General features: G+C 43.6%; 1 protein-coding gene across 1 annotated transcript in view; it reads left to right on the plus strand.

Moving 5' to 3' along the window:
* Positions 1-14492, plus strand: part of TTC3 (tetratricopeptide repeat domain 3) — a 150850-nt gene that overhangs the window by 40101 nt on the left and 96257 nt on the right. Inside the window, 3 exon segments of the mRNA XM_056559619.1 lie at positions 2893-3055; positions 6024-6072; positions 7157-7238. Of these exon segments, the coding sequence (XP_056415594.1) occupies positions 2893-3055; positions 6024-6072; positions 7157-7238 (294 nt within the window).

Consider the following 14492-nt stretch of genomic DNA (forward strand, 5'->3'; position numbering starts at 1 on the left):
CAAGTAAAATTATTTTTTTTTTTAGGTTTTTGTTAGCCCTTTCCCATAAGGATTGTCCAATCTTAATCTTAATAAAAAACAGTTTTACCTACCCCCCCCCCCCCCGCCACTGTTCTCTCGCTGATCCCCCGTTCTGCCTGTGGTTGGCACTCCGTGGTGACCAATGCAGGCTGTTTATTGGCTGCGGCAGTCACGTGATGCCAGAGCCCCGACCAAAAGCAACCATTGCCGAACACTGAAGGCAGAACAGGGGTTCAGCTCGAGAACAGAGGCGGACAGTAATTATTGTGACACATGGGGGGGATATGAGAGGACACGAATGACTGTGACACACAGGGAGGAGATACTAATGACGGTCACACACTGAGCACTTAGGATTATGACACAGGAAGAGATGAGGAGATAGTAATGAATGACACACAGGGAACTTGAGGAGAAACTTATGAATGTGACACATGGAGATATGAGGGGATAGTAATGACTGTGACACACTGGGGACCTAAGGGGACACTAATGACTGACACAGGAGAGATGAGGGAACAGTTGTGACTGTGACACCCGAGGGAGGAGACAGGATGTAATGACTGACACCAAAGGGAGATGAGAGGACAATAATTACTGACACACAGGGAGAGATGAGGGGACGCTAATGGCTGTGACACATGGGGGAGATGAGGGTGACGCTAATGAGCATGCAGCACCCCTAAAATATTACAAACTCCAGTAAACATTGAAGGGGCTGCAACTGATCGCTGAGTCAGACCCCCTTTTAGATAACTATAGCCTTTCGGCAGAGAGGTTCTTTGACACCCCATGCGTACAATTGGACTGTCGTGTAAGTTTCGGCACTACCAAACCGTGTCCCATTATATTCAATAGGAATCTAACGCTGGGTTCACACCACGTTTTTGCAATATGGTTCCCGTATACGTTTTCAACGTGAAAACCATATGGAACCAAATTGTAAACTGTATGCCAAACAATGCATCCGATTGTGTCCGTTTTTTTTTTCCCGTACCCAAAACCGTAGCCTACCACAGTTTTTGGTCCGAGTAAAAAAACATATGGAAACCGTATACTTTTTTTTTTTTTTTAACATGGGAGACAATAGTAACCGTACAGAACCGTATGTGCGTGTGGTTTCATCCGGTTTTCGACACCAAAAGTATTTTTTTCCTTGGAATTTCAATCAAACAAGTGAAACTTTATTCATAATGGAGTGAAAAGATAAACGTATACAGGTTAAAATTGGTACACACGTTTTGATACAGTTTAGTATGGTTTTGAGGAATCTGTTTATCAAAAACCTGATACGGGAACTGTATTGCAAAAACATATATCCACGTGTCAAAGTCCATTGATTAATGCAGGTTCCATACTAAATCCAGGGAAGGGATAAGTTCTGTTGTGTCTCATTGCATAAAGACTGAAATCAGGCCTCAGAACTCCGAGGCTATTCCAATATACCAGTATAATGCTATACCGATGCAAGAAAAATCTGTTATGGGAATGGGACCTGTGTGTTCGGCATATCTTATTATTTTTTTTATTTTTTTTTCACGGGTGTTATTGCTGATTTGAAAATATGATTTTGCAAAAAGGTAATAAAAACTACATGTAATTACCCTTTTAGGAAATATTTAATAATATAAATAATATTCATGGAAATACCGCTCTGTACCTGCAATCCCAGAATACCAGCCATACCACAAATTAGCAATACCGCACAAAACATAGTAAACACCTGCAAAACAATGACATTCAAAACGTTGCTGGTAAAACTACGTTCCATTAAGCCAGTGTTTCCCAACCTGGGTGCCTCCAGTTGTTGCAAAACTACAACTCCCAGCATGCCTGGACAGCCAAAGGCTGTCCGGGCATGCTGGGAGTTGTAGTATTGCAACAGCTGGAGGCACTCTTGTTGGGAAACTTGTATACGTCAGCATGCTAACAAAACAAAACAGTACTGCCTGGAAGCGCTCAGTATATGCCTGAACATTATATCCTATTGACGTGTTCAGAGTGTAAGTTAAAGGGTACCTTTCATCAAAAAAAGAAAAATTAAACTTTTGATATATTATAGATTAATGTATGCAGAATAACTTTCCAATTGCATGTTATTAAAAAATATCCTTTCTATTTTAAATTTTCCATTTTGAAAAAATGACCACTAGAGGTCTCCCTACCCACCTGGCCACAAGCCCTTTTTATAGATTTTAGACTCATGCTGGAGTCCTAAATCTCAGACTGCAGCCGGGACACAGACAAGCTCAGCTGGCAGCTCTGAATCTTCTCCTCTTCTCTGTTTACAATTGCATGTGCAGAGAGAAAAACAATCAGAGCTCAGATAGTAGAATGAGGGCATGCAGTAAGGTGACCCTGCTGTGCTATGAGCACAGTGCTGACTCCTGCCTGTCTGATTGACAGGCAGCGAGCAGTGCTGAGCTTGTCTGTGTCCCGGCTGCAGTCTGAGATTTAGGATTCCAGCATGAGTCTGAAATCTAGAAGAAGGGCTTGCGGCCAGGACTGGTAGGGAGACCTCTAGTGGTAATTTTTTAGAAGTAAGCATACTTTTAATAACGTGCAATTGGAAAGTTATTCTGCATACATTAATCTATAATACATCAAAATCTTTTTTGATGAAAGGTACCCTTTAACAGAGAATGTGTATTACTAATAAAAAGTTACTTGAAATATAAGTAACAACCTTTAAAAATGAGGCTTCGAATTCCTAACCTGCTGGGATTTGTCTGGCCTTGCTGTATGCATACTTATTTATTTTTTATTTTTTTTATATTATGTAGATTTTTCCGCCTATCAACTGCAGTATATGTAACTTTGTTAAAGTTTGTAACTAAACAGACTATGACTATTTATTTACTTTATTTTTAGGGCCACTATCGCTTTTGTGAAGCCCTTTTCTTACTTGGGGAAAAAGAACGTGCAGTGTTGTCCAATAAAAAGGCGCAGGAGCTATGCAGATGTTGTCCAGATGGGATCCGTAACCTAATCCAGCAAAATGCCACATTCATCCAAGACATGGAGGCGGCAACAGGTGAACACAATAACATTTTGCCATTAATGCGCATTGCTTTCTGTAGGTATCGGCTACGTTTTTTTTGTTTTTCTTTTGCCAGTTTTTTGGAGTATGACACCAGACTTATGCTGACCTAGTTGAGGGCAGCCTATAGTGGTGACGAGGACCTTGAACAGATGGGTGTGTATGACCACTGCTCCCTCTGCTCACCAGCCACTGATTGGCAGCGGTCTGCCTATATTGGGTATAGGTATCTGCAGATAAGTCAGTCAGCGGGTGGAGGGAACATTTCCTGTTAAAGGGGTACTCTACCCAAAGACATTTTTTCCCCTATCCAAAGGCCGTTGGGATCCCCCACGATCTCAGGGCCGGCGCCACAGCATTCTGATCAGAGGCTTGGAGCTTCCTTGTTTGTGACGTCATGCCATGCCCCCCCTCCGTTCCCATTCATGTCTATGGGAGGGGGCATGACAGCCAGTACATAACCGTCACAACTCCTTCTATAGGCGTGAATGGAGGGGATGTGACTGCTGTGGTCATCCTGTCACCCGCGGAGTTCGCTCCTTGCACCAGATGATCGGGGTGCCATGCTGGAGGTGGTGGGGGTCCCAGCGGCAACTCCCCAGGATCAGACCTCTTATCCCCTATGCTTTGGATACGGAATAAGATGTCTAGGTATGGAGTACCCCTTTAATATTGAAGACTACTTAGCGCGCATACATAATGGAGAGACTAGTATGCAGTGCTCAGTGTCCTCCATAACTAACCCCTTAAGGACCAAGCGTTTTTCTGTTTTTGCTCTTTCGTTTTTTCCTCCTTACCTTTTAAAAATCATAACCCTTTCAATTTTGCACCTAAAAATCCATATGATGGCTTATTGTTTGCGCTACATTGTAATGACCTCAGTCTGTTCACCCAAAAATCAACGGCGCAATGGGAAAAATAATCATTGTGCGACAAAATGTAAAAAAAAACCCCACAATTTTGTAACTTTTGGGGGATTCTTTTTCTACACAGTACATTTTTCAGTGAAAATTACACTTTATCTTTATTCTGTAGGTCCATACGATTAAATTGATACCCTACTTATATAGGTTTGATTTTTTTTCGTACTTTTGGAAAAAATCATAACTACATGCACGAAAATTAATACATTTAAAATTCTCCTCTTCTGACCCCTACAACTTTTTAATTTTTCCGCGTACTGAACTGTATGAGGGATCATATTTTGCGCCGTGATCTGAAGCTTTAATCGGTACCATTTTTGTTTTGATTGAACTCTTTGATCGCTTTTTGTTCATTGACCATTTTGTTCATTGGCAGTTGATGTGCGGTTTAATTAACAATATATTTATATAGTTCGGACATTTACGTACGCGGCGATACCACATATGTTTGTTTTTTGTTTATATATTTTTATATGGAATTTAGGAAAAGGGGGGTGATTTTAACTTGTAATAAGGAAAGGGTTATTGTGTGTGTTTAATTTTACTTTTTTAAACTTTTATTTTTATTTTTTATTTTTTTTACACTTTTATTCCCCTTAGGGGACTTGTAGAAGGAATCATTTGATTCCTCATACAGATGAATGTGGTTCCATAAAACCACATTGATCTGTGTGCTCTGCACTCGATTGATAAAGCTATACCCCGTTAACGGCACATGGACGAGAGTATACATGTCCATGGTCGTTAAGTGATTCTTTTTAGAATGGCTGAACAGAAGGGTGTATCACTAGTCACTAGGTTATACTGCCCTCAGGGCAATGTAAACCAGGTGACAGACTATTTAAAGGGGTGCTCCACTGGAAAACATTTTCTTTTAAATCAACCGGTGCAAGAAAGTTAAACAGATTTGTAAGTTATTTATCAGCTGCTGTATACTACAGACAAAGTAGGAGTAAAAATGGGGGGTATGTTGAGAGCGCTGCTGTCAGATGGTGAAGGTTGGAGTCAAGAAACGGTATGAGCTAGCACTTATGCAGGACTAACTTTTATTGAAAAAAGAAGTCAAGACAGTAAAAACAGGACAACGCATTTCGGCGCTCGCTGGCGCCTTCCTCAGGTCCACAATTATAAATATGTGCAGTCCTAGCCGGAGTTCCTGCGCCGAAACGCGTTGTCCTGTTTTTACTGTCTTGACTTCTTTTTTCAATAAAAGTTAGTCCTGCATAAGTGCTGGCTCATACCGTTTCTTGACTCCAACCTTCGCCATCTGACAGCAGCGCTCTCAACCTACCCCCCATTTTTACTCCTCCTACTTTGCATGTTTGTCCGTCCTCCTTGGAAAGACGGAATAATAAGGGGTGAGAGCAGCAGACTGTCGCCTTTTCCTTCCCACCACCATTGTGTACTATCGACTCAAGGTCAGTACGCTACCATAGGTGTTGGTGACGGGTATTTCCATTTTTTACTTTTCCATAAAATACCACACAGGGAGCGCCCCACTGTTTTTTCTCCTCCTCTCTACCCTGTATACTACAGAGGAAGTTCTTTTCTTTTTGAATTTCCTTTCTGTCTGACCACAGTGCTCTCTGCTGACACCTCTGTCCATTTTAGGAATTGTCCAGAGCAGGAGCAAATCCCTATAGCAAACCTCTCCTGTTCTGGACCGTTCCTGACACGGACAGAGGTGTCAGCAGAGAGCACTGTGATCAGACGGAAAGGAAATTCAAAAAGAAAATAATTTTCTCGGTAGTATACATCATCTAAAAAGTACTGGAAGGATTGGGATTTTTTAATAGAAGTCATTTAAAAACCTGTTTTAACTTTCTGGCACCAGTTGATTTTAAAAGAAAATGTTTTCCAGTGGAATACCCCCCTTTAAAGGAAACCTATCAGCAGTTTTGAGCCCTCAAAAGTGCTGACTGTCCCATATCTATAAACTGGATTGCTATCCGCAGGACTTTAGTGTGTCTAAAGGTACCTACAATTGCTTATATATAATTTTTCCTCTCTCTTCCCAATCCCCCCCCCATGGCATTTAGGAATGAAAGTCAAGAAAAATTCTAAAAAGAAACGTGCCAGTGAGAAAAAGTAAGTAATTTAGCCTATATTATTATTATTATTTTTTTTTTTTTTTCGGGGAATCTTTCATCAGTATCGCCTGTACAGGTGGTACAGTATCGCCTGTCATAGTGGGAATGAACAACCTACATAAGTAGAACTGCTAGATAATCAAAAAAGATGGAGACAATGGGGATTTATTAAGACCTGTGGAGAGAAACGTTGACTAGTTGCCCATAGCAACCAATCAGATCACTTCTTTCATTTTTAACAAGGCCTCTGCAAAATAAAAGAGATCTGATTGGTTGTTAAGGGCAGCTGGTCAACTTTTCCTCTGGGCAGTTTTTATTCTTCCCCAATATGTTTACATTTGTAGTATTTGGCATACTATTGATGAAAAGTAGACAATTCTTGCACTGTTTTTATGCATATTTTTTGCACTTTTTGTGCATATTTCAAATTGTTTTTTTAATCTCTTTTCTGTATTTGAGCGACTACAAGGGCGCTGTAGATTGCTCAGGTACCAGTTCTAACTAAAGGATGCCTAATTTAACACTACGAACCCCTCTGTTTTTCTTTTCTTTTTTCTTTTTTGAGATTTACTCAGCAGGTCTGCACTATTCATATATTTCACTATACACATTTTTCAGCATATATTTAATATCCACTGCATAATATGCATATTAGGACTGTAGTAAAAAAAAATTCTTTGCATTTGCACAATTGACACATTAACATAGTGTTTTTACAGTAACCTTGGAATGTTTTTTTATATATAATTTTTTTTCATATATAATGGGGGGGGGGGGGGAAATATATAAATATATATATTTGAGTTGATAAAGGAAGGAATCCCGAAAGCCAATAAATCCCGTTAGTCCAATAAAAAAAAAAAAAAAAGGTATTACAAGATACTGCAACATTTTTTGATTTGCATCACTGGACTAATACGGCTACTAAAATTTACTATATATATATATATATATATATATATATATATATATATATATATATATATATATATATATATATATTAGTGTGTGTGAGAGATCAGAAGATTTGGTGGATAAAACAGGAGTAAGGCTGATAAGTCCATTCATGCTTTTTCTTCAAGGACTGCAGCACATTTCACACCTGTTGTAGAAAACAAAGACGCTAAGGAGGCACCGAGCAAAACAGAAGACATTACTGATAAGGTTGGCATATGTGTATATACTTTACCATTGTCGTCATACATTCTTCCTATGATAATATGTAAAAGGATCTGTGATCTCTCTCCCGACATGTCTGTGTTACTGGAGAATGTTTTCCCAGCATTGTATTGTTCCTTTGTTATTCCTCCTATATAAAGGAAGATTTATCAAAACCTGTGCAGAGCAAAACCTGACCAGTTGTCTATAGCAACCAATCAGATTGCTTCTTTCATTTTTTAAAAAGCCTAAAAGCCCTATAAGCTCTAGTTAGTCTTCATCCATTTTATTTTGGTGTCATCATTTGTTTGGGAACTGTTGGTGTTTTCCTGCTGTGGAATATTTCAGTGCTATATCATGGCAAAGTAATGAGCAGCCGGCAGTCTCTTTTTCAGGTTATTTTCTACTACTTGGGGCAGGGGAAATGGTGCTACAGATATCTATCTGTCTCTCTCCTATCTATCTAGATCAGTGGTCTCCAACCTGCGGACCTCCAGATGTTGCAAAACTACAACTCCCAGCATGCCCGAACAGCCGTTGGCTTGTCCGGGCATGCTGGGAGTTGTAGTTTTGCAACACCTGGAAGTCTGCAGGTTGGAGACCACTAATCTAGATCATATCTACCTATCTATCTATTGAAGGTTTGAAAACACTGGCTCTGACTGTCATGTTGGGACACATACACGTGTCAGTTAAAGGAGTTCTCTAAGCTAAAACTTTTAAAGGGTAGCTCCCACCATCACTTTTTTTTTTTCCGTCCCTGCCTATTACCCATCTATCCCTAACCCCCTCACTGCCTTTAATTTTTTTTTTTTTTTGCATATTAAAAATGCCTTTTTGTCTGCCTGGTAGTGTGCTCACTACCAGGCAGACTTCCCCAGCAGGCACCACGTCACTGATGACTGCTGGGGCCAACACTTCCGCCCGTAGTTCACCTATACGGGGCGCCTCCAGCTGTTTCCCCACTGCAACTCCCAGCTTGCCCTGACATCTATGGGCTGTCAGGGCATGCTGGGAGTTGTAGTGGGGAAACAACAGGAGGCATACTGTATAGGTGAACACCGTGATGGCCGCACATCCCATTCCCCGCCGCGCAGCCCTGCAACTCTCCCCCCAAACCCCCCCCCCCCCCCCCCGGCCCAGTCTCGCCGCTCAACTCACTCCCCCTCCCCCTTAGTTCACCTATTCAGTGTCCCTCCAGCTGTTTCCCCACTACAACTTCCAGCTTGCCCTGACATCTATTGGCTGTCATGGCATGCTGGGAGTTGTAGTGGGGAAACAACTGGAGGCATACTGTATAGGTGAACACAGTTATGGCCGCACATCCCGCTCCCGCCATGCAGCCCGCAACCTCCCTGGCCCCGCTGCACCGCTAAACCCACTGCATGGAGAACAGTAATTTTACCTGTCGCCGGGAGGCGGGGTTGGCTTGCAAGGCCAGGGAGCAGGGGAGCCAATGCGCGCTTCTTCTGTTCTCAGCGCTCGCTCCCGCCTGTTTGATTGACAGGCGGGAGCGAGCACCGCAGTGAATGAATTCCGACTCTTTGCCAGGCTTCAACGAGTCGAAATTCATTAGTGACGTCACTGCCGAATGCATTCGGCCACTAGGAGGGCGACCCCTAGTGGCCGAATTTAAAAGTGATTTGAAACTGTTTTAAAATCACTTTATTTAATTAAAGTATATTAGAGATATGTTGTAGTACTTAAGTACTACAACATATCAATTTTTTGATTTCATGACAGTTCCCATTTAACCCCCGCTGTGCCCGGGCTGTAAAACTATACATAATAAACTTTCACTTACCTGCCTACGATCCCCCGTTGTTCCAATATCGCCGCCCCGTTCTCCGGTCCGGGTCTCTTCCTCTTCCTGCGGGTCGGTGACTTCACTCTGCGCTCAGCCTATCAACGGTCGCAGCAATGTCCCGTCGCGGCCGCTCATAGGCTGAGCGCAGAGTGAAGTCACCGACCCGCAGGAAGAGGAAGCTGACAGGGACTGGAGCACGGGGCGGCGATATTGGAACAACGGGGGATCGTAGGCAGGTAAGTGAAAGTTTATTATGTATAGTTTTACAGCCCGGGCACAGCGGGGGATAAAAGATTGCAGTTGGAGAACTCCTTTAAAGGGAACCTGTCACATCTCTTATGCTGCCCTTACTCCGCTTTAAGTGACAGACCACCAAAAACAGTGTCCCTGTAGCTATGTTATGCTGCCCCCAGTGGCAGCATAACAGATGTATCAGGTTCCCTTTAAACCCAGCATAGAGGGAAGCAGCTGCTGGAGGGGTTTAAAACTATGATTTCTCTAAAACATTGCTGTGTTTCAGAATAGATCATAGTTCACTTTGTTTCATTGTGCAAACTGTTTGTGCAGCAGAAAAAGCCACAGACAGGTTCCTTTTAAAACCAAGCTGTAACCGTGATGTAAGTATGAAGTACATTTTGAGTTTTTATACAAATGCAGCAGAAAAAACTAGAATGAAGTCTCTCTCTCCACATTTTATCTTAGACCTTCTATTTTTAATGTTTACTCGGAAGACAGTGGTCCAGATCTGCTATGGCTGCTGTGCTGTTATATATTATGTATATACATAACAGTACAAATCTGGCTTTGCCAATATTGGCAAAAAAATATCAATATTGCCTTACTGTGTAAATAAAGCCTACTGAGGTCGCACAATGTCTTTTGGCAAGGTATGGTGTTACGCCTAGATGCATTTCGCTTAATGCTTTGGATTTATACACCCGATGTGTGTTGTTGAAGAATAAGATTATTGTCTTTAGTTCAAGGCTGTGTATGGGAGAAAGGAGCGGCGTGCGGTGGTTGCCAGGCGTGTTATGGCTACGGACCAGTTGTGCGATAAGTGTTCTTGTTATTGCACTTATTATAAGCAATGATATTAAATGATAAACGGAGCTTTTAGCCTGAGACCATGTTCAGGGAAGCTTGTCTGCAGCTTATTATCGTGCTCCTAAAACTACTTTTGTTGCTGGAGAGAAGTAACAATAGTTCATGGGTATGTAATTTATGTATTTTTACCTATTTTTACTTATTTAGTTGTGTGCTTTGGAAATCTGTGAACCCCACCCCTTCTCACTAGAGGTGGAAGCCTGTCCTCTCATGATGTTCATGTGGACTTCTATTACTGTTCAAATTCTAGGTGATTCCCCTACCCCAGTGGTCTCTAATGTATGAATCTCTAGGTATTGCAAAACTATAACTCCCAGCATGCCTGAACAGACGACTGTGGGAGTTAGTTTTGCAACAGCTGGAGGTCCACAGTTTGGAGACCTATGCTCTATATTGTTACACTGTACGTTTTAATATATCTTAATTCTTTTTATGTTTTTTATTTTTTTCACACTGAGGAAATTCCACGTCACTCAAATTGCCACATAAGTGCAAAATGTTTTGCCAAAGTAAAACACCAAGATTCAAAGTCCCATTGATGAATGGGTCTTGTGGAAATTTGGTGCAGAATTTCCGTAGTGTGAACGGACGATTTTACAGTAAATTTGGGTTTGTCTGAACTTTATTGAGCACCAATTGATTTGTTTTGTCTGAAAAAATTAGTGCCACATACAAAGTCTTCCAGATGAACAGTGAAATTCAATATGATACACGGAGTATAAATGGCCCATACAAAAATATGGGGAAACACTTCCAAGTAAAAACCCCCTCAAAAGACACTCCCTCCGTCTGGAGAAAAAAAGTTTAGTCTCAAGGAGTGACACGTCTTCTTTACCAGAAGAACTGTGAAGTAATGGAACAGTCTACCTCAGGAACTGGTCACAACAGGAAGTGTTAAAGGCTTCAAAGCAGGGTTAGATCCACTGTATCCAGTGCATTTGAAGCTGGAGGGAGTGGTGTAAAGTTGTGACACACTTTGAAGCGGTTGAAACGTGTTCTGTGCAGTGACGGATCTTGCTTCTCCAACTTGCAGTTAGGGATGTCCCAATACAGTTACTGGTATCGTGACAGATACTGGACATTTGCACTTGCCCTCGTGCAGGTGTCCCCGATACTTAATCCGATACCTGCTGGTGGGACCACCGCCGACAGGTATCACGGAGGGGCACCGTGCATGATGTTACCGGACAATACAGCGTGCGTCCTAGCCAGGACCTGTGGCTAATGCTGAACATCACAGATGGCAGTGATTTCTGGCATTAACTCTTTAGATACCGCAATCAGTTGATTGCGGCATCTAATAGTTCTGAAATTAACTGCCAGGGATGTGATCAGGATCACCATGGTGTAATCGCTGTGTCCTGATCAGCTGAGAGGACGGCTGGAGGTCCCTTACCGTGCTCCATGTTGTCTGATAGTCGCTCCTATACGGAATACCCCTTTAACCGTATGGGCCTACAGAATAACGAAAGAATAAGAAAGTGCACTGCATAGACTCTGAAGCCCCCAAAAGTAACAAAATGGCTTTTTTTTATTTTGCCCTACAATTTTTTTTTTCTGGTTTCGCAGTAGATTTTGAGGTGACATGATTGATTGGTATTACAAAGTAAAATTGGTGGCACAAAAAACAAGCCCTCATGTGGGTCTGTAGGTGCAAAATTGAAATGGTTATGATTTTTAGAAAGTGAGGAGGAAAAAATGAAAGTGGAAAAATAAAAAATACCCGTGGTCCTTTAATTGGTTAACCCCCTTCTCTAATAAACATTTGAATAAAAAAGTTTAAATAAAATATATATTTCTCGGTCGCTCTTCATTGGGGGACACCTATACTGATGGGTATATGCTCTTGCCACTAGGAAAAAAGTTGGTTCCTCCCTGGCAGGATATACCTGCCCACTGGAAGTGAGGTAATCCGTTTTAGCTAGTGTTAGTAGGAGTGTTTTTTATTTTCTAACTAGCTGAGTACCCGGCATTGCCTGGTTTTTCCTTCCTAATCCTTGTTGGGGAGGAAAATCAACAAAGGAGGTATTTCCCTTTTTCAGGTGGGGGTTCAGGAGCATGGCGGTACCTGTTCCCCCATATGTGACAAAGGGGCACAGAACATAAGAGTATGGCAGTCAACCCCTTATCGCCAACGGCCAGCGCCTGGAGGTTGTACCCTGGGTCTGCGTCCCCTACTGCCTCTGCTCACCACGCTATTTTAGCCTGGCATGACGCAGCGTGGCTTTATGCTGGCTGAAGCAGTCAAGGGGGTATGTGGCACCTGAGGTGAGTATGCACCTCCATTACTATACCCCCCTTCGGCAGCATCTAGCTCTGCCCCTCCACCATTGCAGGGGTCGTCGGCGCTCCCTTTCTAGTTCGGCACCGTTGCCCTTCCTGTGCTGTGGCCCGGCAGGAGCTCTTCCTATCCGGCCCGCTGTAGTCCCTTGCCCCAGACCTACACGGTGGCTTAGCAGGTGCTTCTCAGCGCGCTGCTCCAAGCAATCACCGCTCCTGGGGCTGCCGGCTTCCCCGATCTCTCAGGGGAGCGGGGTTTCTATCCATGGCCTCCCTTTCCTCCCACATGTGTCAAGAGGGGCTCAGTGATCGCTTATCTGGTTGTCTTCCCCTTTTTGCCAGCACCTGGTGGTGTACTTGTTAGCCAGACTGTGGTCTGCACGGTTTCCGCCGCCGTCTGCCAGTCTCTCATCTGCTGGGTCTCCTACTCCGCCAGGTTGCCCATTGGATCGGCTGCACTCTGGTGCCCCACTTTCTGTGGAAGGGTCCAATGGAGTGATCCTGTGCGTTCAGGAATCCTATGCCAGTCGGTCAGATAGTTGTCCGCATGGCTTACTACTACATAGTTTCAACTACCATACACTTCCCACACTCTGGATGGAAGTTCCGGTAACCTACTGCTAAGGCATAGTCCTGTGTTAGTCACCCCATGTTGCTCCACGGGCCCTATACAATGCACAATGTACTGGTTAGCAGGGTTCCCTACTTTACCAGATCTCTTCATTTTTAGTCTGATGTTCTTTATGCGGGACCCGGTGCGGCCGTAGGTCCGTATGCCAGATAGCCAGCCTGTGTCTGCATGGTTTTCCAATACCTGTTAGTCAGACTTTGTCTACATGTTTCCTGCCCCACATGCTTTCTTCATCTCTTATGTCTGCGACAGCAGTCCTGGTGCGTAGCACCCTTAGATGGGGTGCGGGCGTTTCCTGCAAGTTCCATGGACTTTCCCACCTACAGCAGCAGCACTCTGTTCTTCTTTCTAAGAGTTCCACATTGGTCTACTTGGGGGCATGGTTGTTAAACAACATTGGGTGCTGAGCCTGTCTTCCATACTGCAGGACCTTTGGATGTTTACAGTTACTTTTGGATCTGCTGTCTTGGTACCCCACTACTATCGTGAGGTATTCATGTCTGTGTCCCTACGTATACTACGGTCCCTCTGCACATGTGGAGCCCACCTTCCTTTCTGTCAGTGGGATATGCCTCGAGCCTTCCTGTAGTCTTGTTTCTACAGGTCTGTGGCGGTTGAGCACCTCTGTTCTGGCATGGGGCCTGGTGGGACGTCAGTCAGTTCAACACCCCCCCCCCCCCATGCCTCCAGGTGCCTCCATGCCTTCCACATGAACGGACTGGCTCAGTTTGTGCCCATCTGCTGCTACAGTACCTGGCGCTCTTTGTCAATCTCCCTTCCACAGGGGTATGGGGATCAGGGGGTTTGGCATGGTCAGTGCCTGTTTCATCTAGACCACCCCTTGTTTTCCCCCTCCACTAGGGGGGCTATTTCCCTGGGCGCTTTCTACTACCAAGTTGGAGCCATCTCTCTCTTCCCAAAAGAGCCTTTCGCTGTCTATGCCTGTGTGCATTCTGCCCACTATTGCAGCCTGGCTCTCTTTCTGTTTCTTGGTTATCTACTGCTGCTTATGCGGCCTTGGCACACTCCTCTGTTGGAGGGGTTTGTGCAATCATGTATGGCTCGGGGACGGCCGGTCTAGCCACCATCTGTCGTTTGGGTCTTACCATTGCTCTCCTCCCCTCTCGGCACAATCTCCCTAGTAAGGTGTGTTTCTCCTTCCCTTGACGGCTTCAGTTGCGCTACACTGACACCGCAGTCTTCTGGAGTAACCTTCCTGTCCAGAGCCTGGGAGTCTTTCAATAGAAAATACAGGCCCGGTGGTATCAGGGTGGGGAGCGTAGTGGCTGGGTGCTAAAAATAAATAGTCACATATGCTAATATATGCATCAATTCTTCTTTTTTTATGATTCATCCAAAATACACGAATCAAACCTAGAATATTCACCCAATGTGTGACAATAAGTCTGCAAGGTGTAGATAGGAGATATCTATGGCG

This window comes from Hyla sarda, chromosome 2 (genome assembly GCF_029499605.1).
Source record: "Hyla sarda isolate aHylSar1 chromosome 2, aHylSar1.hap1, whole genome shotgun sequence".
NCBI lineage: Eukaryota > Metazoa > Chordata > Amphibia > Anura > Hylidae > Hyla > Hyla sarda.